The 23130-nt window shown below is 40.9% G+C and overlaps 1 protein-coding gene across 1 annotated transcript in view; it reads left to right on the top strand.

Annotated features, from left to right (window-relative positions):
- Window positions 1-12527: 12527 nt before the first annotated feature.
- The window catches only part of LOC130144875 (uncharacterized), a 47167-nt gene continuing 36564 nt past the window's right edge, over window positions 12528-23130 (top strand). The window contains exons 1-2 of the mRNA XM_056329103.1: window positions 12528-13302; window positions 13441-16885. Of these exons, the coding sequence (XP_056185078.1) occupies window positions 12579-13302; window positions 13441-16885 (4169 nt within the window). The 5' untranslated portion in view covers window positions 12528-12578. The remainder of the gene's footprint in view (window positions 13303-13440; window positions 16886-23130) is intronic.

Raw genomic sequence — 23130 nt, 5'->3', positions numbered from 1 at the left:
TGCAACAGAACTGAAATCAGTGCAACACATACATATAGTATGTGTGCATCTCAAGACATTTGCTACAAGCCTGTTACCTCTGCCTTTCCTATAGACCTTTAAAAGTTAAGTCAGTTTTATCTAGCCATTTTCACTATTTTGAGAAGCCTAAGATAAAGATTTAGATTCTAGCTAGCACCACTAGGTAAGTTAGAATTATATAAACATGCAAACTGGCAGACAAAAAATCCCAACCAAATTAATTTGTGGTGTATTTTGCTTTGGTAACAATAAAAACAATCATGATTGTTGAAGATTTTGTGGGTTTTGCTTTCTGAGAATACTACTGGCTGAAAAAAATCCCTTTTTAATTGCTTTAGCAAACTGGAGATTGCCATATGGTAACAAGCTTGTGAGATCAAATTGTTAATCAAGTACCTTACTTGGAAGTCTGATCTCTGTGCAAGAATGTAGAAATTTAAGTATAACTTTTTCAGAAAATTAAAAATGTATTTGAGCTGTCTTTTGTTCAACCCATTATTGTTTGGACAAAATAATAGGAGGAATTCTACCTAATACCTCATTGAAGATGACAGAAATGGAAAGTTCAGAAGAGTAAACACAAAAACTGTAGCCTTTTCCCCTCATCTCTTTTTTTCAAAAGATAATGCTGAATAGAAGAGGAGAAAAACCAAATGGATAATATAAAATACAAAAACCAAAATGTGGTTTTATTAATTTTGAATAATATAAATAAGCTTTATGGAGTTTTTCCTGTTTAAGAAGCTTATTTAGGTTAATGTCTTACCTTCACCTTCTAGGGAGTAGCAACTTTCGGTAGTGTCAGTTTTCCCTGATGCTAATAGCACATTTCTAAGGAATCACTCTTAGTTTTTACTGAGTTTGTAGCCATGACTTTTTTTCAGTATAATCTTACTTGGTCTGCTACTAGAGAGGAAGGGGAAAAACAAGAAAGGATTCTGTTGTGCTCTGATGACTGGGCTGTACTTTTAGGAGGTTAGAAATAGTAATTGCATACTTGTTTCTTTTTCTTGCAATTATAACTGCTACATTATGGAATAATAATTCCCCCCATCCACCCCCACGTTCCACAAAAACCAAAACCAACACCCAAATAAAAATAAAAAAAAAAGTAAAAATCAAAAACAACAACAACCAAACAAAAAAGGAAAAGAAAAAATAAAGGCTAAAGGTTGTTAATTTCTTTATGCAGAGTAACATTTGCACAGTCATGATATCCAGCTGTCCACATGGAACTTTCAACAGAGACAGCATTTGACAAATCTGCTAGCTCTGATCCACTTCAGACTACTGTATTTATGTCTTTATCTGAAATCTTGATGCAAGGAAAAAGAAGGAAAACAACAGAAGTTGTTCCAGACATCTCTGATTTTGTTATCACTTACTAGATTTTTTCTTTTCTATTTCTGAACTTAAATTTATTTTGCTTTTTAAGAATTCTTCTTAAGACACCAATTAAATTTAAAATTATGAACTTCCAGGGCACTAAGCTTCCATTTAAAACGATCCATATACAGATCTCTTGCAGCATAAGTAGGCTTAAAATCTGAATTCTTTGGAGAAAAGAAGAGTGAATAATAAACAGATTTCCAGTATTGCTCAGTTTGCTTTAGTTCAGTATTGATTTCAGCCTATTAAACTGTTCCTCAGCACTAAGCCTACTTTATTTATAAAGCATGCTGGTAATGATAGACAAGTTTATCCTGCATTAGTGTTTTACCTTACAGATATTAACATCTTCTGAGGTGTTTTTGTTGCCTGCTTCATCAAGCAGAACTAGAACGGATATGGAACTCCAGAAGAACCAGAAGAAATGATGTAGAAGTTGCAACCTGATGCACCACATTTAGAATCTCAGGATATAGTAGCTCATTTCCATCATTAACTAAAATTCCATCTAAAGTCTTGCAAATACTTCAGCTAAACTAAGAGATGGAAGTCTTCGCACCATCTCCTTGGCTAGTGAGTATTTCACAGTGTAGGGATACAAAATGCTATCAAACACATAACATTTTTCTCTTAATCAATGCTTTTTGTGATTTTTGCTTATTATGACAGAAAATTTGCAACATTTTTCCATTGATATTCCCTACTTACAGCATGAATGGATCAAAAAAAAGTCAAAAATGTTTCTCGCAAATAGGAAAAAAGAGTGATCAAGCATCTGAGAAATTTCTGGTAAGATATACTTAGCATACAAACTACAGTTTGGGGGTTTTTTCCTGCTATCAATGATGCGAACTATGCGGGGGTTAGGGGGTGGGAGAGTGTTCTTTTTTTTTCTACCTTCATTTCCTCTAGATGTGAATCACTCAGAAGGAAAAGCAAAAAAGCCTTTGACAGTCTTAGGGAGATACATGCATAAGGAAAAGAGTCATATGCTTCCCGATTCATTTGGTCAAACATCCTTTGGTTAATTCAAAACAACTCTTTAAATAATGTTAAATTTTGTAGTTCAAGTTGTCCATTTTGTATCACATTATTTAAATGTTTTTTTTGTTTCTGTGATGAGTTGACCTTGGCTGGATGCCAGGTGCCCATCATGCCACTCTATCACTCCCCTCCTCAGCAGAACACAGGGGGAGAAAATAAGATGAAAAAAACATTTGCGGATCAAGATAAAAGCAGTTTAATGAAGGGAGAGTCACATGCATGGAAGTGAAGGAAAACAAAAGATGTTATTTTCTACATCCCATCAGCAGTCGATGTCCAGCCACTTCCTGGGAAGCAAGGCTTCATTATGTGTAGTGATGGCTCTGGAAGACAAATATCGTAAATAACGAACGCCTCACACTCCTCCCTCCACCCACCCCCCCACCCCCTTCCTCCTCCTTTCTTTTAGCTTTTTCTATCTGAGCAGGTATCATATGGTATGGAATATCCTGTTGGTCAGTTTGGGTCAGCTGTCCTGGATATGTCCCCTCCCAAGGTCTTGCTCACCCCCAGCCTACTGGTGAGACAGCCTTGATGCTGTGCGAGCGCTGCTCAGCAGTAGTCAAAACACTGGTGTGGTACCACCACCTTTCTAGCTACCAATGCAAAGCACAGCACTGTAAGGGCTGCTATGGGGACTAGCCAGATCCAATACAATTTATTTGAATGAAAATCTTAAATTTTTCTTAAGATTTTCTTCATCAGTAAGAGAGAATTAATACTCAGTTTATTATTTAAAAGTTCAATCTGATTTTTATCTCAGTAATTTTTTTCTGAGTCAGAGATCTAGGCAAGGGGTTCTGACAATGCTAATTCCTTCCTTTGTTAATCATGCCACAGTTCTTTTTTATATAAAATAGGAAAAATACAAAATTACAGCTACCTGTTAGAAATATTCCATTAAGAACTCCATTGGAAGGGGATGGGTGGGTGGGGTTGGGGGGTAAAAGAGGTGTGGTTTGATCCTATGAGTAAAATTTAGACTTACCTGACCTATTTATGTCTCTGTGAAACAGGATTTTGAAGAACCTAGAGGATACTCACATGATTCTTTAGAAACTGAAATACTGATATTCTTCTTCCTGGTATCTTGAAAGTGGAGAGAAGAAGAAAACAATAACCAGAATAGAAAATTAAAATTCAAAATGGTGATTTTGGATAACAGATAATGATTTCAGAAAGAGAGATGTTGTTCAGTTTCCTTTAGAATCATAGTCATGCACTTCAACATAATGAAAGCACAGATACTTGGTGAAGATGTGTTAGTTGTAAATACTGGTAAACGGCTAATTTAAATGTGAAATAAGGATCATATACAAATAAAACTTATTGAATATCATTTTGATAGCAAGACTTTTTCCAGTAAAAAGGGGGTGGTGAAAAAGTTAGAAGAAATTATAAAAAAAAAAAACCACAACGGGGAAGGGAAAATCGAAAAAAAAACAAAGGAGAGAAGGAGGAGATGGGAGAGGGAAAGAGGGGAAAAGACATGAGGGGAGGAAAAAAATATCTTTATAAGTCATGTCAGAAAAAAACAGATACATTCAAATCTGGTGAAGACATAGCTAAACACCATGAATGTTCCTGCACTGAATAATTATTGTGAACTTGATATCTTTTTTGCAGCTTCTATGAATGGTTCCCGTGAACAGATTCAGAAAAAGCAGTATTACATTTTTCCTCCTGCTGCTGTAGACCCTTACAGCCTGGCTGTACAGTGCCAGCTGCCTGAGGAGAGTGGTGGGCAGTGCTCCCTGCTGGGCCAACAAGTGCTCCACAGAAAATAATTGTGTGCCTCCCTGCACTAGTCTTCACTACATGATGAAAAATTATGGCAACAATAATAGAGTTCTGAAAAATATTTTCTTTAAAAAGACATGTATAAGCTCCAGACAGAGGCAAACAACCTTTCCCAACATTAATATCAGGATGACACTATCATTGTCAATTGTCACTGCTTGGTAATGGTAAGCTATTGCAGGTAAATATCAATCTGGTTTATGCAGGAAAAGGAATCAGGGATTTGCTTTGATTACCTAGGCCCCATTTGACAAATTCAAAAGGAAACCAGCAGTTCCCAACTGCATGCCTTCCTGACATAGTCAAATTGATGAATCATTCAAGGGTAGTGCTGAAAAAGTCACTATCTTTACTGACATACATGATTTTGATATAAATTAGGATATTCTCAACAAACTATTCAGCACTTACAGAAGGTGCTCAGGAAGCTGTATGAGATAAAGGCAGTGTACTGTAAATGAAACAATCCCTACAATTGTGTACTCCTAGTAGAGCTTGCCTGTGTCATAAGCACTGTTTCTATCTCATGGCTTGTTACTTGAGTAAATGGGACAATAACCATGGAAAGCTATGGAATTACTATTACATGCTAGTGAAGATCCAGACCAGCACCATGTATTTAATAGTAACATCCAAGGAGTGGCATGAAGCATTAATTATTAACAATAATTTAGAAATATATATTTTTTCAATTACATGTAATAAGTAACTTGTAGAAATCTTGTAGTCTTTTGCTCACTCCTCAGTTAAGATCATTGTGTCTGACAAGGTAGGAACAGCTGATAACACTTGCATGTACTGCTGAGTAAGGCCAATATTGTCAGGATACCATAGAAGAAACAAAACTGCACAGGAATTTAAGTGGCAACTGCATCTTAACCATTAAAATATCATGCTGCTTGAGTAAAAGGGAAGGTAAAATTACCTTTTTTATTGCTTTTAAGAAAGCCTCCACAGTCCAGAGATATAATCGACCTTATTTGAAAGACAGTGTCTGCTTCAGTAGATTTTCCCCTTTTAACTGGCTGTAGTCCTGTTTTGGTCTCCCTTGTTAATACAAATGAAAGACCTGAAAGTCTTAATCATTGAAGGTAACATTGATAATTCCAGATGTACAGAATATTGGTCCATTAAATTACATTCTTTATAGTTAATGAAGCTAGTGGATAAGAGGATGTTAATAAAGACGCCTATCTTATTAGATGTCTATTCCTCAAATCACAGTATTGTTGGATCTAATATTCAAAAAGACAGGAGATCTTGTATCTTGAAGAGAAAAAAAAGCTACAAAAAACCTTGCTGATTTTCAGCCTTCCTTTTTTCCCAGATTACCAAGAAAAACAAAACCATGAGTGTTGTTCAAACTGATGTTCATATTGCCAACTGTTCATAGTAAAGTAGTCACAACTATCAGAAAAAACCAAACAAAAATAATAATAAACCCAAACCAAAAAGGAAATGGCAAAAGAACAAAGATGAGAAGATGAAAGAAACATCAATGTAACTGCTTTGGTGCTGTGTAGAGATCATACTGTAACGCCTGATCCCATAATTTGCTGACAACTTGCTAGGACCCAGGCTGTGACCAGCTGTCATGAAACCGAAGCATATCAATAGATTAACAAGAGGGAAAATCCAGCACTAGTCTAGGCATAGGATCAATGTCTGTGAAACCTGGCAGAAAAATACAACATAGAATTCAGGTTAATTTCATGCTGAATGACTGTGTCGGTGTGCTCCTCCACCCCCTCTACCTTCCCCCGGCCCCATCCCCCCCCGACCCCACCCCCACCCCCACCCCCATCCTGACTTTTGTTTCTATGACAAAGTGATAGCCATCTGTGGTGGTGGTGATGATGGCTGTATCAAGAAGTGATGGCTACTTTATCGATTCAAAGTGAATTCGAAGAGAGATAATGACAGATAATAGCCCTTGGCTATTGTGAACAATTTGCTCACCTAACAGTGCTGGTAAAGTCTGACTCAAGGTAAGTGTGAAAGAAACTAACTTCTGTAGTCGGTATGCAAATATGACTATGAGTCAATTATCTTACTCCATAAATAGTGGACAGCCCAGGGCCCATTGAGCTCTCTTCCACAACAGTGGGCTGCATGCCAGCATCTCCCCTTGAGTAGGGACATCTCTCACAAGTTTCTCCTCCAGGCTGAGAGATTCCTTGCCACAAGAGTTTCTTGTAAGTGATTAATAGCATGCTAAACTGAAGTCTTAACTAAGTGGTATAAAGGATTGCTTGTGCATATATAACCTTTAGATATAAGCTGTTAACCAAGTCTGAGACTAAGTCTGCATCCAGCTGCACCCAAACTCCCCTCTGAAAAGGAGTTTAGAAGGCAAGGGTGTCCTTTCTGAATCTCATGACTCAATGGGAGAGTGTCCCTGACAGTTTTGCCTGACCCAGTCCTCTGTGCCATAAACAATCAAATGTACCTTGCCATCTAATCTTGTTAAATGCATTTATTATCAAACTTTTCTAATTCCCTCTTTTGTACCAACAAGCATACTGTTATGTCTCTCACGACTGAAGTGTGTCACTCCATCTATAACAATGATTTGGTCTGAGGTTGTGATATGGAGAAATAGTGTGAAACGGGGACAATGGACATCGGTTGTGATTGTATATGTCTGCTCAAGGAATGTGGGTATGGTGACTGGTCATGGGTGTGGTGTCTGGTCACATAGGCACACAGCTTTGAGGAGAGGCCTACCCTTCTTCCTCTAACAAAGGGGCTATTTATAAAAAGGATTGGAAAAGGATGAGAGACATTCCAATGTTATCTAGAGGGAGGGAGTGCTAAGTCTTCTTGCTGGAGAAGATCAGATGGTCACAAGGACATGAATCACCTACAAACCTGCAAGACCACCACATTCCAGGCAAAGGACTGATAAGCTAATTAACATACGAAGCTGGTTTAGGTAACGAATATATATAGGCATTAATTGAATATTCATTTGTTTTATTGTATAAATGTGAGATGGATCATCACTTCGGGTATGCACGTTAGGCGGAAGGATCCCCCGTGCATCCAGAGCTGCCAATAAAGGATACTTAGTCACTAAGAAAGTTTGACTTTGTTCTTTAAATCAGGTTGTAGTAACAGAAAAGACAATATACATCTTACAATTCGGTAGAACAAGGTATTTTTTTAAAACGCCTTTGAATTACACAAACATCACACCACTTCTTAGAATTTCTGGGCCAGCAAGAGGATTCTGAATTCACCTCTTCGGTTCTAACAGCAAATTTATACTTTTGGTGAAAATTGGCAACAGCTAAAAAGTTTTCTTGCCCTTCAATGCACCTGTTATAGGTGAATTTAAAGAAATAGAGTCCAAAATGGATTCACTAAATATTTATTAAGGTAGGAATGCAAAAGCAGCGCTGGGCGGCCAGGGAGTCGCAACTCCACCAAGGGCTCACCAATTCAAGCAAGCTGAGCAGCTCTTTTTTATCTTCACTGCAGTCGCTTCTGACATCTTCGGTACACCCCTCTGCTTCTTCCATTATCGTGGTTTCTTGTCAAGCAGGACGTTCCCATGTTTGGTGTAGCAAGATAACATTTTGGACATGTCTCAGTAAGTTCTCAAGACCTCCACAATGGGTTCGTTCCTCTTGCTTAACTTGTTTGATCAGCAAATTACCCTTAGTTACTTATTACACCCTCCAAACCCCTTCTGAAATCCTCTGGATTGTAATGTACTGCTCAGCCTTGTCAAAACAATTGCATATTAATTTTACTTTATAGAATCTGATTTGAAGAATCAGTCACCAATATTCGAGTGAGCGGAGGTTATCTTTATTCGGCAGTGCTGGGTGCATGGGGGATCACTCCACCAAAGTCATGCACACCTTTCAGGGAACCTTTCAGCCCCCTCTTTATACAAGTCACTCATGTCTATTCATTAACTTTCTGGGAACTCATTAAAATATCTTACACCTGGACAATTACCACATTCCATTCAAGGACCTAGTATATCTTCAAGTTAACAACATTAACATATCTTGTGCCTGGACAATGTCCTTGAGGAGTTGTCTCTATGCAGACTTTATTCCTTAGTGGTCATGTTTAAAGCCTCCATCTTCGCCACATTGCGTGTACAACAGGAATCTAAGACAAAATGTCCCTTTTAAAGATAACCAACCCAAGGACTTAGCAGTCTGTGCATCCCTCACGTTGCAATACAGGTCCTTGGACATCTCCTGACTTTAAACATAGGTGCGTCATCCTTTAGATAAGTGGTACAGCATTCACTATTCAAATCATAGAAATGTTTGAGGTAGAAAAAGACCTTTAAGATCATCAAGTCCCACTGCTAACCTAATATTGCCACCATGAAACTATGTCCTTAAGCACCACATCTACATGTCTTTTTAAAACACCCTGAGGGATGGTGATTCCCCGACATGCCTGGGCAGCCTGTTCCAATGCTTGTGAAGACTCCCAATTTCAGTGAAGCAATTTTTTCCTAATATCCAATCTAAACCTCCCCCAGTACAACTTGAGGCCCTTTCCTCTTGCCCTACTGCTGGTTAGTTGGGAGAAGAGACCAACACCCACCTCAATGCAGTCTCCTTTCAGGTAGTTGCAGAGAGCAATAAGGTCTCCCCTGAGCCTCCTTTTCTCCAGGCTAAACAACCCCAATTCCCTCAGCTGCTCCTCATAACACTCGTGCTTTAAAGCCTACACCAGCTTTGTTGCCCTTCTCTGGACACACTCTAGCACCTCAATGTCTTTCTTGCAGTGAGGGGCCCAACACTGAACACAGCATTTGAGGTGCAGCCTCACCAGTGCCGAGTACATGGGAACAATCACTTCCCTAGTCCTGCTGGCCACATTGTTTTGGGTACAAGCCAGGATGCTATTGGCATTCTTGGCCACCTGGGCATACTGCTGGCTCATGTTCAGCTAGCTGTCAACCAACACCTCCAGGTCCTTTTCTGCCAGGCAGCTTTCCAGCTGCTCTACCCCGACCCTGCAGTGATGCATGGGGTTGTGACAAGATGCAGGACCCAGCACTTCTCCTTGTTGAACCTCGTACAATTGGCCTTGGCCCATCAGTTCAGCCTGTCCAGATCCCTCTGCAAAGCCTCCCTACCCCCAAGCAGATCAACACTCCCACCCAAGTTGGTGTCATCTGCAAACTTACTGAGGGTGCACTTGATCCCCTCATCCAGATCATTGATAAAGATATTAAACAGAGCTGGCCCCAGTACTGAGCCCTGGGCAACACCACTTGTGACTAGCTGCCAGCTGGGTGTAAGTCACCACTCTTTGGGCTTGGACATCCAGCCAGCTTTTTATCCAGTGAAGAGTATGCTCTTCCAAGCCCTGAGCATCCAGCTTCTCTAGGGGAATGCTGTGGGAAATAGTGTCAAAGGCTTTACTAAAGTGCAGGCAGACAACATCTATGCATTTCCATCATCCACTAAGCAGGTCACCTTGTCATAGAAAGGGATCAGGTTCATCAAGCAAGACCTGCATTTCATAAACTCACGCTGACCGTGTCTGATCCCCTGGTTGTCCTCCATGTCCCACATGATGGCACTCAGGATGATCTGCTCCATAACCTTTCTTGACACTGAAGTCAGGCTGACAGGCCTGTGGTTCCCCAAATCCTCCTTCTGGCCCTTATTGTAGATGAGTGCAATGTTTGCTAACCTGCAGTCAACTGGCCATTCCCAGTGAGCCAGGACCCCTGATAAATGATTGAAAGTGGCTTACTGAGCACTTCCACCATCTCCCTCAGTATCCTCGGGTGAATCCTATCCAGCCCCATAGACTTGTGTGGTCTAAGTGGTGCAGCAGGTCACTGACCATTTCCCCTTGGATTATGGAGGCTTCATTCTCCTCCCCATCCCTGTCTTCCAGCTCAGGGGGCTGGGCACCCAGAGAACAACTGGTCTTACAATTAAAGACTGAGGCAAAGAAGGCATGAAATACCTCAGCCTTTTCCTCAGTCTTTGTCACTATTTTTCTCTGATATGGAGAAATAATGTGAAATGGGGATAATGGACATGGATTGTGATTGTATGTGTCTGCTTAAGGAATGTGGGTATGGTGACTAGTCATGGGTGCAACCACAGTTTCGAGGAGACGCCTGCCCCTCTTCCTCTAACAAAGGGGAGACGGGGAGACGCCTGCCCCTCTTCCTCTAACAAAGGGGAGACGCCTGCCCTTCTTCCTCTAACAAAGGGGCTATTTAAAAGAGAATAAGAAAAGATGAGAGACATTCAAATGCTATCTAGAGGGAGGGAGTGCTAAGTCTCCTTGCTGGAAAAGATTGGGTGGTCACAATCACCTGAAGAAGATCGGATGGTCACAAGAACATGAATCACCTGAAGAAGATCGGATGGTCACAAGAACATGAATCACCTACAAACCTGCAGGACCACCACATTCCAGGAAATGGACTGATAAGCTAATTAACATACGAAGCGGGGTTTAGGTAACAAATATGTATAGGCGTTAATTGAATATTCATTTGTTCATTGTATAAATGTGAGATGGTTCGTCACTTCGGGTATGCACGCTTGTGGAGGAGCGATCCCCCGTGCATCTGCGCGCAATAAACATACCTACTTTATAACTTTCGAGTTATAGAGTCTAATTCCGCACGTCAGTTTGGCGAGCCAGGCAGGAGGATTTCTGCTCGGCTGAGGGACCAGCTGCGGAGCGGACGCTCCTAGGCGCGCCCCGGGAGATTTCCTCGGAGGAGCCTCCTCTTCTCAGCTGTTCACCCGGGAGCAGAAGAGAAACCCCTGGATCCACGGATAAAACGGTATGTTTAGTAACGGGGCGGCTGGTGAGACGCACGGAGACGTCCGGCGCGCAGCGTAGTCCCCAGGAGGAAAGGTACCTTGGGAGGGGGTTTGCTGACCAAGGGGTGGCCGCTAGCGATCTTGAGGGCAGATCGAGCAAACCCGAGGTTACTGCCATTCCTAAAAGCCCGGAGGCCTCGTGACGGAAAGCGGGGGGCGGGACGGAATAAGGCGGAATCTCACAGGAACAAGAGGGACCTCACAGCAAAAGTAAAAGGGAAACTTTTGCGTAGGAAAAAGAGGAAGCTAAAAACTTCCTTTAGGTTGTCTTAAGAATTGGGGAATTCCTGGAATGTAACAACTGAAATAGCGCTCTGTGTCTCGTTTGTTCTATGTGTTGTCTTGTTATATGTTCAAAACTCGGAGTTATGAAATGTATGTTGAAAAAATATTAACATTCTGGTAAATTGTGGCAAATAGCGGAAAACTTAACACTCTGCTTAAGACCAGGAAAAATTGGTTTTTGTTTGTTGTTTGTTTTTTGGCAATTGTTCATTGAAATGCATACTTTGTGAACTGTTAGTGCTCCTAAAAGTTGTACATAAGTGCACGATACCGTATAACATACTGCTTGTGTGACTGCGGGCTGCCCGGAGAGTGTGAATGGTGTGATTGAGATGCGCATTTTGATTTTTCGTGTATAGCTTAATTATTTTGACTAAGTGTGAGTGCAAGAGTGCTTGAGACAGGCGTTTGAGTGCAAAACGAGTAAAAAGCTATCCGCATTTCCAACCTTGGGTGGCTAAGGCGGCCGGAGAAAAACAAAGTAATTAAAATTGCAGAATGGGAAATGGAAGGAGTAAGCCCTGTGAAAAATCGCCTTTGGGTTGTATATTAAAACATTGGAGTGATATTGTAGGACAGGGTGGTACCGAAAATAGAAGGAAATTGGTTAAATATTGTAATCAGTGGTGGCCTTTGTATAAATTGGAGAGCGATGCGAAATGGCCTCAGGAGGGAGGAACGTTAGATTATAACACTCTCCTGCAATTAATGTTGTTTCTGAGGAGAGAGGGAAAATGGGATGAAGTATCATATGCAGACATGTTCTTTGTCCTCCGGGACAAACCTGAGTGGCAAAAGGACTGCGGCTTAGTACCCCCTCGGGATCCTATGGTACTAGCACTAGAAAGAGAGGACAGGACGGAGCGTAAAGGAAAGTTAAAAAGATGTTGCTCAGCATGTAGTATTGGACAAAGGTGTATCAAATTAAACGGAGAACAAGAGCCCGAATTAAATGATTTATTTAATCCACCTTATAGAGTGGAGAGACAAGGTTCGGCCGGGGCTCCCAGTCCACCCCCAGGCGAACAAGAGGAAGAAATTCCACAAGTTATTTATAAAGAAAACCAAACACCCGGTGCCACACAAGGAAACACAAAAACTGCCATTACGACTCCAAATAGTCCGGTGTCTTCACGCACCAGACAGAAGTCTATTTTACAGGCACCCCTCCGAGAAGCTGTAAATCCGGACGGAGGAACAATGAAAATAAAAGTTCCGTTCACGGGCGCTGATCTGAGAGAATGGAAAGAGGCTGCCCGTGAATACCGTAATGATCCGATAAAGACGGCACAGAATTTTAAATTTCTAATAAAACAGCACAATCCTGACTGGAGTGATATACAATTATTATTAGATTGTTTGACTGAAACTGAAAAACAATTAGTCATAAAAACAGCGGGGGATCTCGCAAAGGAACATTATAATATAAAGGGAGATAATTATAGAGAATGGTTTCCTTTGTTGGACCCGGAATGGGACCCAAACCGAGCCGCTGAAATGGGAAGATTACAAGCATACCAGGAATGGATATTCAGAGGAATGGAGAAAGCAATTCCTAGAACAATAAATTGGGCAGCGTTATATGAGGTCAGACAGGGTCCTTCTGAAACACCTTCAGAATTCTTAGACAGAATAAGAGATGCAATGCGCCGGCACACGTCTCTGGACCCAAATTCGGAGGTAGGCGCACAGCAACTAATATCCCTCTTTTTAGGACAATCACAGGGGGATATTAGGCGCAAGTTGCAAAAATTGAGACCTCCTGAAAATAGAGACTTGGAAAAATTAGTAGAGGAAGCATGGAGAATATTTAGTAATCGAGAAGAAGGATACAAGCAGGACCAAAAGAAAATATTAGCAGTAGTAAGAGAAAATGAGAATCAAAAATCTAAAGTTAAATCAAGGCGTGGGCTGACACCCCTGGGTAGGAATCAGTGTGCAATATGCAAAAGGACAGGACACTGGAAAAATGAATGCCCTGAACGCAGACATCAAGAAAACACTAAATGGCGCAATAATCAAGGGAAAACAATAGCTCACATGGAAGAAGAAAATTGACTAGCCGACCCATTAATAAAATTAAAATTAGGAGAAGAACAGGAGGAGGTGGAATTTTTAATAGACACAGGAGCCACCTATTCGGTTTTGAACCAGGCTTTAATGCCTTTGGGAAATGATTATGTTTCAGTAAAAGGTGCAACTGGCCAAACTGAAAAGGCTTATTTTTGTAAACCTTTAAAATATAAGTTGGGAAAACAGATGGGGATCCATAAATTCCTATTTATGCCAAATTCCCCAAAGGCCCTTCTTGGTAGAGACTTATTAGAACAATTGGAGGCAACAATCAAATTTAAAAAAGGGGAAGTTACTCTGGAGGTAAATAATCATCAATACATACAGGTTATGAGCCTATCTCTGGCCAATACTCCTATAAAAAGGGAAATTGATACCAGGATTATTGATCAGGTATATCCCGGAGTATGGGCAATTGACATACCGGGACGTGCCAAGAATGCATCACCTGTAATAGTAAAATTGAAGGACGGACAGAGTGCGGTAAGAATTAAACAATACCCACTGAAAAGGGAAGATAGGGAAGGAATTCGTCCAAACATAGAGCGATTCATAGAACTAAAACTACTAAAAGAATGTGAGTCAGAATTTAACACACCTATCCTCCCAGTTAAAAAACCTGATGGGTCTTATAGGATAGTTCAAGATTTAAGGGCCATTAACAAAATAACAGAGGATCTGTATCCTGTAGTAGCTAACCCCTATACCTTACTTACCACCCTGACACCTGACCTAGCTTGGTTCACAGTTTTAGACTTAAAAGATGCCTTCTTTTGCCTCCCTCTCCATGAAGCCAGCCAAAGAATTTTTGCTTTTGAATGGGAAAATCCCAGAAGCGGTCGAAAGACCCAGCTCACATGGACGGTGTTGCCACAGGGGTTTAAAAATAGCCCCACAATTTTTGGAAACCAATTAGCAAAGGATTTGGAGTTATGGGAACCACCGTCAGAAGAAGGGAAAGTGTTACAATATGTAGACGATCTCCTTATTGCAACCAGAACCAAAGAATCTTGTATTATTTGGACTGTGAGTCTGCTGAACTTTCTGGGACTACAGGGATATCGAGTTTCTAAGAAGAAGGCACAGGTGGTGTTACAACAGGTCACATACCTGGGGTACGAGATCAGTGCCGGACAACGGGTCCTGGGGAAGGCCCGAAAAGAAGCCATATGCCAAGCCCCCCGACCACGAACTGTAAAGGAACTGCAGACATTTCTGGGAATGACAGGATGGTGCCGGCTTTGGATATGCAATTATGGCTTGCTTGTTAAACCATTATATTCCCTGATAGCAGCTAACCAGAAGGATCTTCAGTGGGATGCTGAATCAGACAGAGCTTTCCATGAACTGAAGAAAGCCTTGATGTCGGCACCAGCACTAGGACTTCCTGATGTGAGTAAGCCATTTTTCCTATTTTCCCATGAGAAACAGGGAATGGCATTAGGAATACTGGCACAAGATTTGGGACCATACAGACGGGCAGTGGCATACTTCTCTAAACAGCTGGATGCCACTGCAAAAGGGTGGCCTGGTTGCCTGAGAGCAGTAGCAGCCGTCATCCTAAACATCCAAGAGGCCCGGAAGTTTACCCTGGGCCAGAAAATGACTGTCTTAGTATCCCACACAGTGTCTGCAGTCCTTGAAACAAAAGGGGGGCATTGGCTCTCCCCACAGAGATTCCTAAAATACCAGGCCATAATGGTGGAACAAGATGATGTTGAGATCGTGACTACAAACATCGTCAATCCAGCCTCATTTCTTAATGGGAATATTGGAGAATCAGTCGATCATGACTGTCTAGAAACAATCGAAGCCACTTATTCTAGTCGGACAGATCTCAAGGATGTTCCTATTAATGGAGCTGAACATTGGTTCACGGATGGAAGCAGCTATATGCTGAATGGAAAGCGACATTCCGGATATGCTGTTACAACCTCTGAAGAAGTGATAGAATCGGGGCCGCTACCAGCTGACACTTCGGCACAGAAGGCTGAAATCATAGCCCTTACTCGAGCTCTGGAAAGAGCTCGGGGAAAACCTATAAATATTTGGACTGATTCTAAATATGCCTTTGGAGTGGTACATGCTCATGGAGCAATATGGAAAGAAAGGGGACTGTTAAACTCCCAAGGAAAAATCATCAAACATGCGGAAGAAATTTTGAAACTCCTAAATGCGGTCCAGCTTCCTGAAAGGGTGGCAATTATGCACATTAAGGCACACCAGAAAGTGAGCACAGAATTGGAAAGAGGAAATGAACTGGCAGACAGGGAAGCAAAACAGGCAGCCAGAAAAGCAATCAAGGTAGAGGGTGCGCTAATACCCGATGGACAAATATCTCTAGAAGGTAAACCAGACTATACGAAAGAAGATCGCAAACTAATTTCTGACCTAAAGGGATCATATAATGAGGAAGGGTGGGCTATAATCTCACATGGGAGAATAGTGATTCCTTCCTACATGGTATGGTCAGTAGTCAGGGAAGAACATAGAAAAAGGCACTGGGGGGCAGAAGCTCTATATAAGGATCTCACTAAAAACATAATAGCACGAAATTTGTATACTACTATTAGACAAGTAACCCAACAATGTGATCTTTGCCTCCAGACTAATCCTAAGATTACCAAGGGGCCAAAGTTGGGAAAAATTGGGAGAGGAAATGTTCCTGGGCAACACTGGCAGATCGATTTCTCGGAACTTCCTAGAAAAGGGGGGTATCGATATTTATTGGTACTAACAGATACCTTTTCAGGTTGGCCAGAAGCCTTCCCGTGCAGAACTGCTAAAGCCCGGGAAGTGACCAAAATACTACTCCAAGAGATAATACCTAGATTTGGAGTCCCAGCGGTAATGTCCTCGGATAGAGGACCACATTTTGTGTCCAGAATAGTGCAACAGATTAGCCACCATCTAGGAATAGATTGGCAATTACATACCCCATACCGACCACAATCGAGTGGCCAGGTGGAAAAGATGAATCATCTAATCAAACAACAGATTGTCAAGTTAGGCCAAGAAACAAATCTAACTTGGCCCCAGTCTTTGCCATTAGCTCTTACACGAATTCGAACTAGACCGAGAGCAAAAGAGGGGCTTAGCCCATTCGAAATTTTATATGGACGACCCTATGGGGTACAAAAGGGGATGTCTTCACAGATTGGTGAAGAAACAATGACTTCCTATATGGTGGCACTAAACAAACAATTAATAAGAATTGAGAAGCATGTGATGGGAACACGCAGTAGGGGTCTGGATGGACCTGTTCACGATATACAACCAGGAGACTATGTATACGTTAAGTGTTTTGCAGATAAAACCCTGGAACCACAGTGGACCGGACCTTTTCAAGTCCTACTCACCACCTACACTGCAATCAAGGTTGAGGGACAGAATTCTTGGATTCACCATACCCGGATTAAGAAAGCCCCTGCAACTTCTTGGAAAGTAACCCCAGACAAAAAAGAACTGAAACTCAAATTTACTCGGACAAATGGGAACAATGTGGGTGGCAAGTAAGTGAACCTGAGCGGTTGCGGATCCACCATATGGGAAGGGCACTACAACAAACAATATAGAACAAGAGTCGGGGACTGAGCCAGTGGCCAGGCTCGCCCAACTTGTTATTAGTAAGCCCCAACTCAAACAAAGATATTTTTGATCAAAACAGATTTTAACGTTTAGATTCTTAAAATGATCAATAGTGGGTTTAAACCATTTGTGTTTTTTTGTACCCTCTCTCTTGCCTACAACCAAGAGCCTGATAATTGGCCTTGGAATCATGCTCAGAAAAAACACACTGGAATAATGGGAAAGGTGGACTCAAAGACGAAACTAGCTATGGTGGTTTTTTCTGAAAATGAGGTGTACCAAAGGAATCAATGGGATCGAGAGGATGTACACAAAGTCGACCGATTATGGGGAAAATTAGGAGATAAGATAAAAGTAGGATGTCAAACATATAATGAAAAGGATAACACCAAGATTTCGGGAGACACCCAGATTAATGTCAGAAAGGTAGATAAGGAATTTACCCTTCTAAATACAACCGTGTGCTTTAATTCACGGGAATGTTGGCACAATTTTACCTTAACCGAGCCCATCTTTATAATATGCCTAGGAAAGGAATCCCCAAGAACAGCTCTGACTTATAAGATCAAAATAACAATCATGCTAACCACTGTTCCTACCACCACCACAGTTACAACAACCCCATTAACACTTGATCTTAAATTAACTAAACCAGATCCAAAGATTTATACAATTGGACCATATGTAATCAGAAATACAGGTCAGCAACAAATGTTGTTTAACCCAGAATGGTCTCTCAAAAGAATAGAGTTAAAAATACAAGTCAATGTTTCTGATGTTAAGCCATCCTGTTCCCCCTTCTTACGAACCTCTTATGAGGGATGGACAACTTGGTTAAGAAAAAGGGGAAGTATTTATCGAAACAGAATAGTGAGAGATGTAACTGGAATGTTGGGAACAGGACTCGGAGTATTAAATTCCATAGACTCAGAGGTGATAATGAATAAACTAGCCGCCACCACGGCCGATCTATCAAAACTACAACAACCACTAAAATCTTCATTATTGGCATTAGGGGCACATCAATGGTTGATATCGAAGGTACTCCCCAGGTGGGAACAAATAAACATGGAAGATCATCAACTCATCACTAAGGCATTAGGTGGTTTACAGGATGACGTCGCCCTGGCTCTAAGTTGCATCCAAGCCCAAATGTGGATGCAATCAATAGCTGCATCCATAATAAGAGAAGGAGAGGAAGGCATATTTCCTACAGAAATTCGAAAGATGGTTTGGGACAGTGCTACGGAGGTAGAAAAAAAACTCCAGTCATGGTGGAATATGGTGAACTTTACCTATGACCCCAACACACACACCATCACAGCTTTTGTGTTGACCATACATAATGCAGTAATAATTACCATACACCCCATTGTAGCCCTTGGAATTAACCATAATGGGGTGCTCCTATACCCTTTTGAACATAGAACATGGGCCAGAAAGATAGGCGACAAGTGGCAAACAGTAGATTTAGAATCTTGTATTATGCGAGAACAGCAGGGCTTCCTCTGTGAAAGCAATACTATAATGGCTCAGGATACTTGTTTAGATACAGATCAGAAAATATGTCATTTCGAGGCCCGACCAAATGCAAACTTGAAAACAGTAATTATATATGCAGGGAAGGGATGTGCGTGTTTGAGAACTAAGTGTAACACAATAACCATAGATGGGGAGGTAAAAGAGACTGCACAGTATTCAAATTATTGTATTTGTAATTTTACTACTATCACAGGATGCGATTTTAGTTACTCAGCCCCAGTAGTGTCTCATCAATTCTTAAAATCCAATTTTACCCTATCACAGATAATAATTCCTACCCCCATAGGACTAAATATAAGCAGTATAAAAGAACTATTAAAACATGCAGATTTACAACGTATACTGGAAGAAACCAAAGAAAAGGGACATCAAACTCTTCTTATGATCCATCATGATGTAGAGGGGATCAAGAAAGTTTTAAAAAAGGTAGAACAGGATGGAAACCATAATTGGTGGGATACTCTCTTTGGCTGGTCACCCTCTGCAACAGGAATTCTTAACACTATGGTACACCCCATTGTGATCTTATTGATCAGTTTAGGAATTTCCTTAATACTAACCATTATGTTATATTTGTGGGTTTGGAGAATGTTTAAAAGAGTAACACTTATGTATGATGCTTTATATCATTCGGGAAGGCTGCTTAAGTAAAAGAATTTACTTAATTTAATAGAAAAGGGGGGATTGATATGGAGAAATAATGTGAAATGGGGATAATGGACATGGATTGTGATTGTATGTGTCTGCTTAAGGAATGTGGGTATGGTGACTAGTCATGGGTGCAACCACAGTTTCGAGGAGACGCCTGCCCCTCTTCCTCTAACAAAGGGGAGACGGGGAGACGCCTGCCCCTCTTCCTCTAACAAAGGGGAGACGCCTGCCCTTCTTCCTCTAACAAAGGGGCTATTTAAAAGAGAATAAGAAAAGATGAGAGACATTCAAATGCTATCTAGAGGGAGGGAGTGCTAAGTCTCCTTGCTGGAAAAGATTGGGTGGTCACAATCACCTGAAGAAGATCGGATGGTCACAAGAACATGAATCACCTGAAGAAGATCGGATGGTCACAAGAACATGAATCACCTACAAACCTGCAGGACCACCACATTCCAGGAAATGGACTGATAAGCTAATTAACATACGAAGCGGGGTTTAGGTAACAAATATGTATAGGCGTTAATTGAATATTCATTTGTTCATTGTATAAATGTGAGATGGTTCGTCACTTCGGGTATGCACGCTTGTGGAGGAGCGATCCCCCGTGCATCTGCGCGCAATAAACATACCTACTTTATAACTTTCGAGTTATAGAGTCTAATTCCGCACGTCATCTCCCCCCACCATCCAATAAAGGAAGAGTCTCCCTAGCCCTCCTTATTTTTGCTAATGTATTTATAGAAACATTTTTTGTTCTTTTACGGCAGTAGCCAGATTAAGTTCCAGTTGGGCTTTCACCCTTCTAATGTTCTCCCTGCATAACCTGACGATATCTTTGTAGTCCTCCTGAATGGTCTGCCTCTTCTTCCTAAGGTATTAAACTTTTTTTCCCTGAATCACAGCCAAAGCTCTCTGTTCAGTCAGGTTGGTCTTATTCCCTGCCAGCTCATCTCTCAGCACATGGGGACAGCCTGCTCCTGTGCCTTTAATATTTCCTTCCTGAAGAATGTCCAGTCTTCCTGGACCTCTTTGCCCTTCAGGACTGCCTCCCAAGGGACTCTGTCAACCAGGCTCCTAAACAGGCTAAAGTCAGCCCTCCAGAAGTCCAAGGTGGCAGCTCTGCTGACCCCCCTCCTTACTTCTCTGAGAATCAAAAACTATCATTTTGTGATCACTATGCCCAAGACAGAGTCCAACCATCACATCAATCACGAGTCCTTTTCTGTTCACAAGCAACAGGTCCAGCGGGCACCTTCCCTAGTTTGCTCACTGACCAGCTGTGTCAGGGAATTATCTGCCACACACTCCAGGAACCTCTGAGGCTGTTCCCTCTCTGCTGTGTTGTATTTCCAGCAGGCATCTGTTAAGTTGAAGTCCCCCACAAGAACAAGAACTAGTCATTCTGAGACTTTTCCCAGCTGCTTATAGAATATTTTATCTGCCTCATCATCCTGGTTGGGTGGTCTATAACAGACTCCCACCATGATATCTGCTTTGTTGGCCTTCCCCTGATTCTTACCCATAAACAACCAACCCTATCATCACAATCATTAAGTTCTAGACAATCAAAACACTCCCCAACATACAGGGCTACCCCACCACCACTTCCTTGTCTATTTCTTCTGAAGTGTTTATAGTCACCCATTGCAGCAATTCAGCTGTGCAAGTCATCCACTGTGTTTCCATGATGGCAACTATGTCATAGTTTTCCTGCTGCACAACAGCTTCCAGCTCCTCCTGTTTGTTGCCTCTGCTGCCTGCATTGTCGTAGACACATTTCAGTTGGGCTGTTGATCTTGCCACCTTTTTGTGGGGAGAAGCCCAAAGTTCTATGTGACCATTCTCAGGTGCTTCTGTGGTTTCTGAAACATCAATAACTCTTGCATCTTTGCTGCCACATAGATCTCCATCCCCTACTTCCACCGAGACAGCAGACCAAAGGACCTCACTAGCACAAAATGGATGAACAACCAAGAAGTGGGAGATCCCCATGTAGTAACACCTTGAACCACAATGTTGGTTTTATTTTTTTTTCTTTGTTTGCATGGTATTTTAGAGCGGTAGACGAGTGGAAATCATGTTCATTGTTTAAGCATGCTTGAATTCCTTTGAATGTTTCTTTTAAATTCTCCTGGTTTGACTGATTTGCCAATTATGCAGTAGTTCTGTTGGCCATAAATACCTGCTAGTGAAAAGGCCAAGTTTTACACCCCACCCGACGTCCTTATTTTTATTTACCCAGAAATTTAGCTGAAAAAGATCTGCACACAAGTTCAGTTAAACATACTCTGGTGTGAAAAGTCCTCTATTTTCATAAACAAAACACCTAGTAAACCAAATAAGGAAAAAAGCTTTTTTATTTTTTTTTTTCCATTTCAGAGGGTGATTTTAGATTATATCCTTTTTCTTTTGTTTACTGAAAGTACAACTGAAAACAAAAGCTTCAAGCAAGCACAGTAACAGTTTGCTTTTTTATGGAATATCTTGTATGTGTTAGATTTGCTAACAGATATTTTTTTTCTCCCTCTTTAGTTCAGTGCTCGCACAAGAGAGAAAATAAAGTTAGGGAAGTGCCATGTTGAAATGCCGTGATCCACAGTCTCTAAGTTACTAATATGTGTAGCTTTATTAAGTAGCAGCACAAGTACCTCAAAAACCAGCAAACTGAAATGCTTACTGACACTATCAAAATTTTTGTACATTAATCTTTGGATGGAACACAAAACTTTTCCTTAATGGCAAAGATAACAACAGAGAAATAAGAGAGAGACTGAAGAAATCAACACACACACACATTTACATATATATATATATGTTCATCCAGTGGAATAGTTTTCTGCTGTGTAGTGAATACTATTTCTGATTGCCAATGGATTAAGTCAGTCTGGGTGCGTTCATGTGTAAACTAGTTTCTCATTTGGTTTTCAGTGTTTAAAAATCACTTTTCCCAGCCAATGAAGTATTCCTAACAACATACACATGTCAACAAGTTGTTATGATTGGTCTAATGATTTCATTTAGAATTGATCTTTATTTGATACACTCAATGGTTCAAGTCACTGATATTTACATACAGCACTGACTTTCTTCAATGGATCATACAAGTATATATAAACATAAATTTAATTTACTTCACTTCTTTTATTGCTTTAAATCTAAAACTATAAAAGAAAATAAACTTTGTCTTTTATAGAAATGACTGGATTTATAAATAACTCGCTACTTTCTTTAGAGTTATAACAGACCAAATTACCTGTGAGTGGGAGTAGGCATTTTAACTTAGTATTTGCTCTAAGTTTTTAGGAAGTCGAATAGAAACTTTTCTGAAAAACACAATGTTATTAACCCACATGTGAAATCCACTTGTGTCTTTCAGTACATCACAGTCTGGTTGTGTTGCAACACATGGGTAGATGGAAAAATATTGTTTGAAAGAGAGAAGCTCACTAGGTACTATTTAAATACCTAGAGTACATGAGTACAGGTGGAGAATTAATTTCAACAGACTCTTTTCCACAGCAGACAATTAAAACATTGATATTAATTGGTTTTTTCTTTATTAAAACTACCCTCAGTTATGAATTTCTGTTCTTCATGGCCTGCCTTTTTTCATTTCATTTACTTCCAGTTCAGGCTTTGAGGTATCAATGGGGAGTAATTTGGAAACTACAAGAACTGGACAAAGCAAACATGGACATGTTGTGGGGATGAATAGACATGTAATGTGACTATATCTACTACAGCCGACACAGCTTCTTCCATAGTTCCCTCCTGCTCCACCTATGAACAGCTCTTTTGTAGTACTTGAGTGCTTATGAAAGCTAAGAATTAAGTGTTGTGTCTCAGGAAGTGAAACGGCAAGATAACAACAGTTCAGTAGCCTGCCATCCAAACT

Source organism: Falco biarmicus, chromosome 2 (genome assembly GCF_023638135.1).
Source record: "Falco biarmicus isolate bFalBia1 chromosome 2, bFalBia1.pri, whole genome shotgun sequence".
Lineage (NCBI taxonomy): Eukaryota > Metazoa > Chordata > Aves > Falconiformes > Falconidae > Falco > Falco biarmicus.
This window is presented reverse-complemented; position numbering and strand designations above follow the sequence as displayed.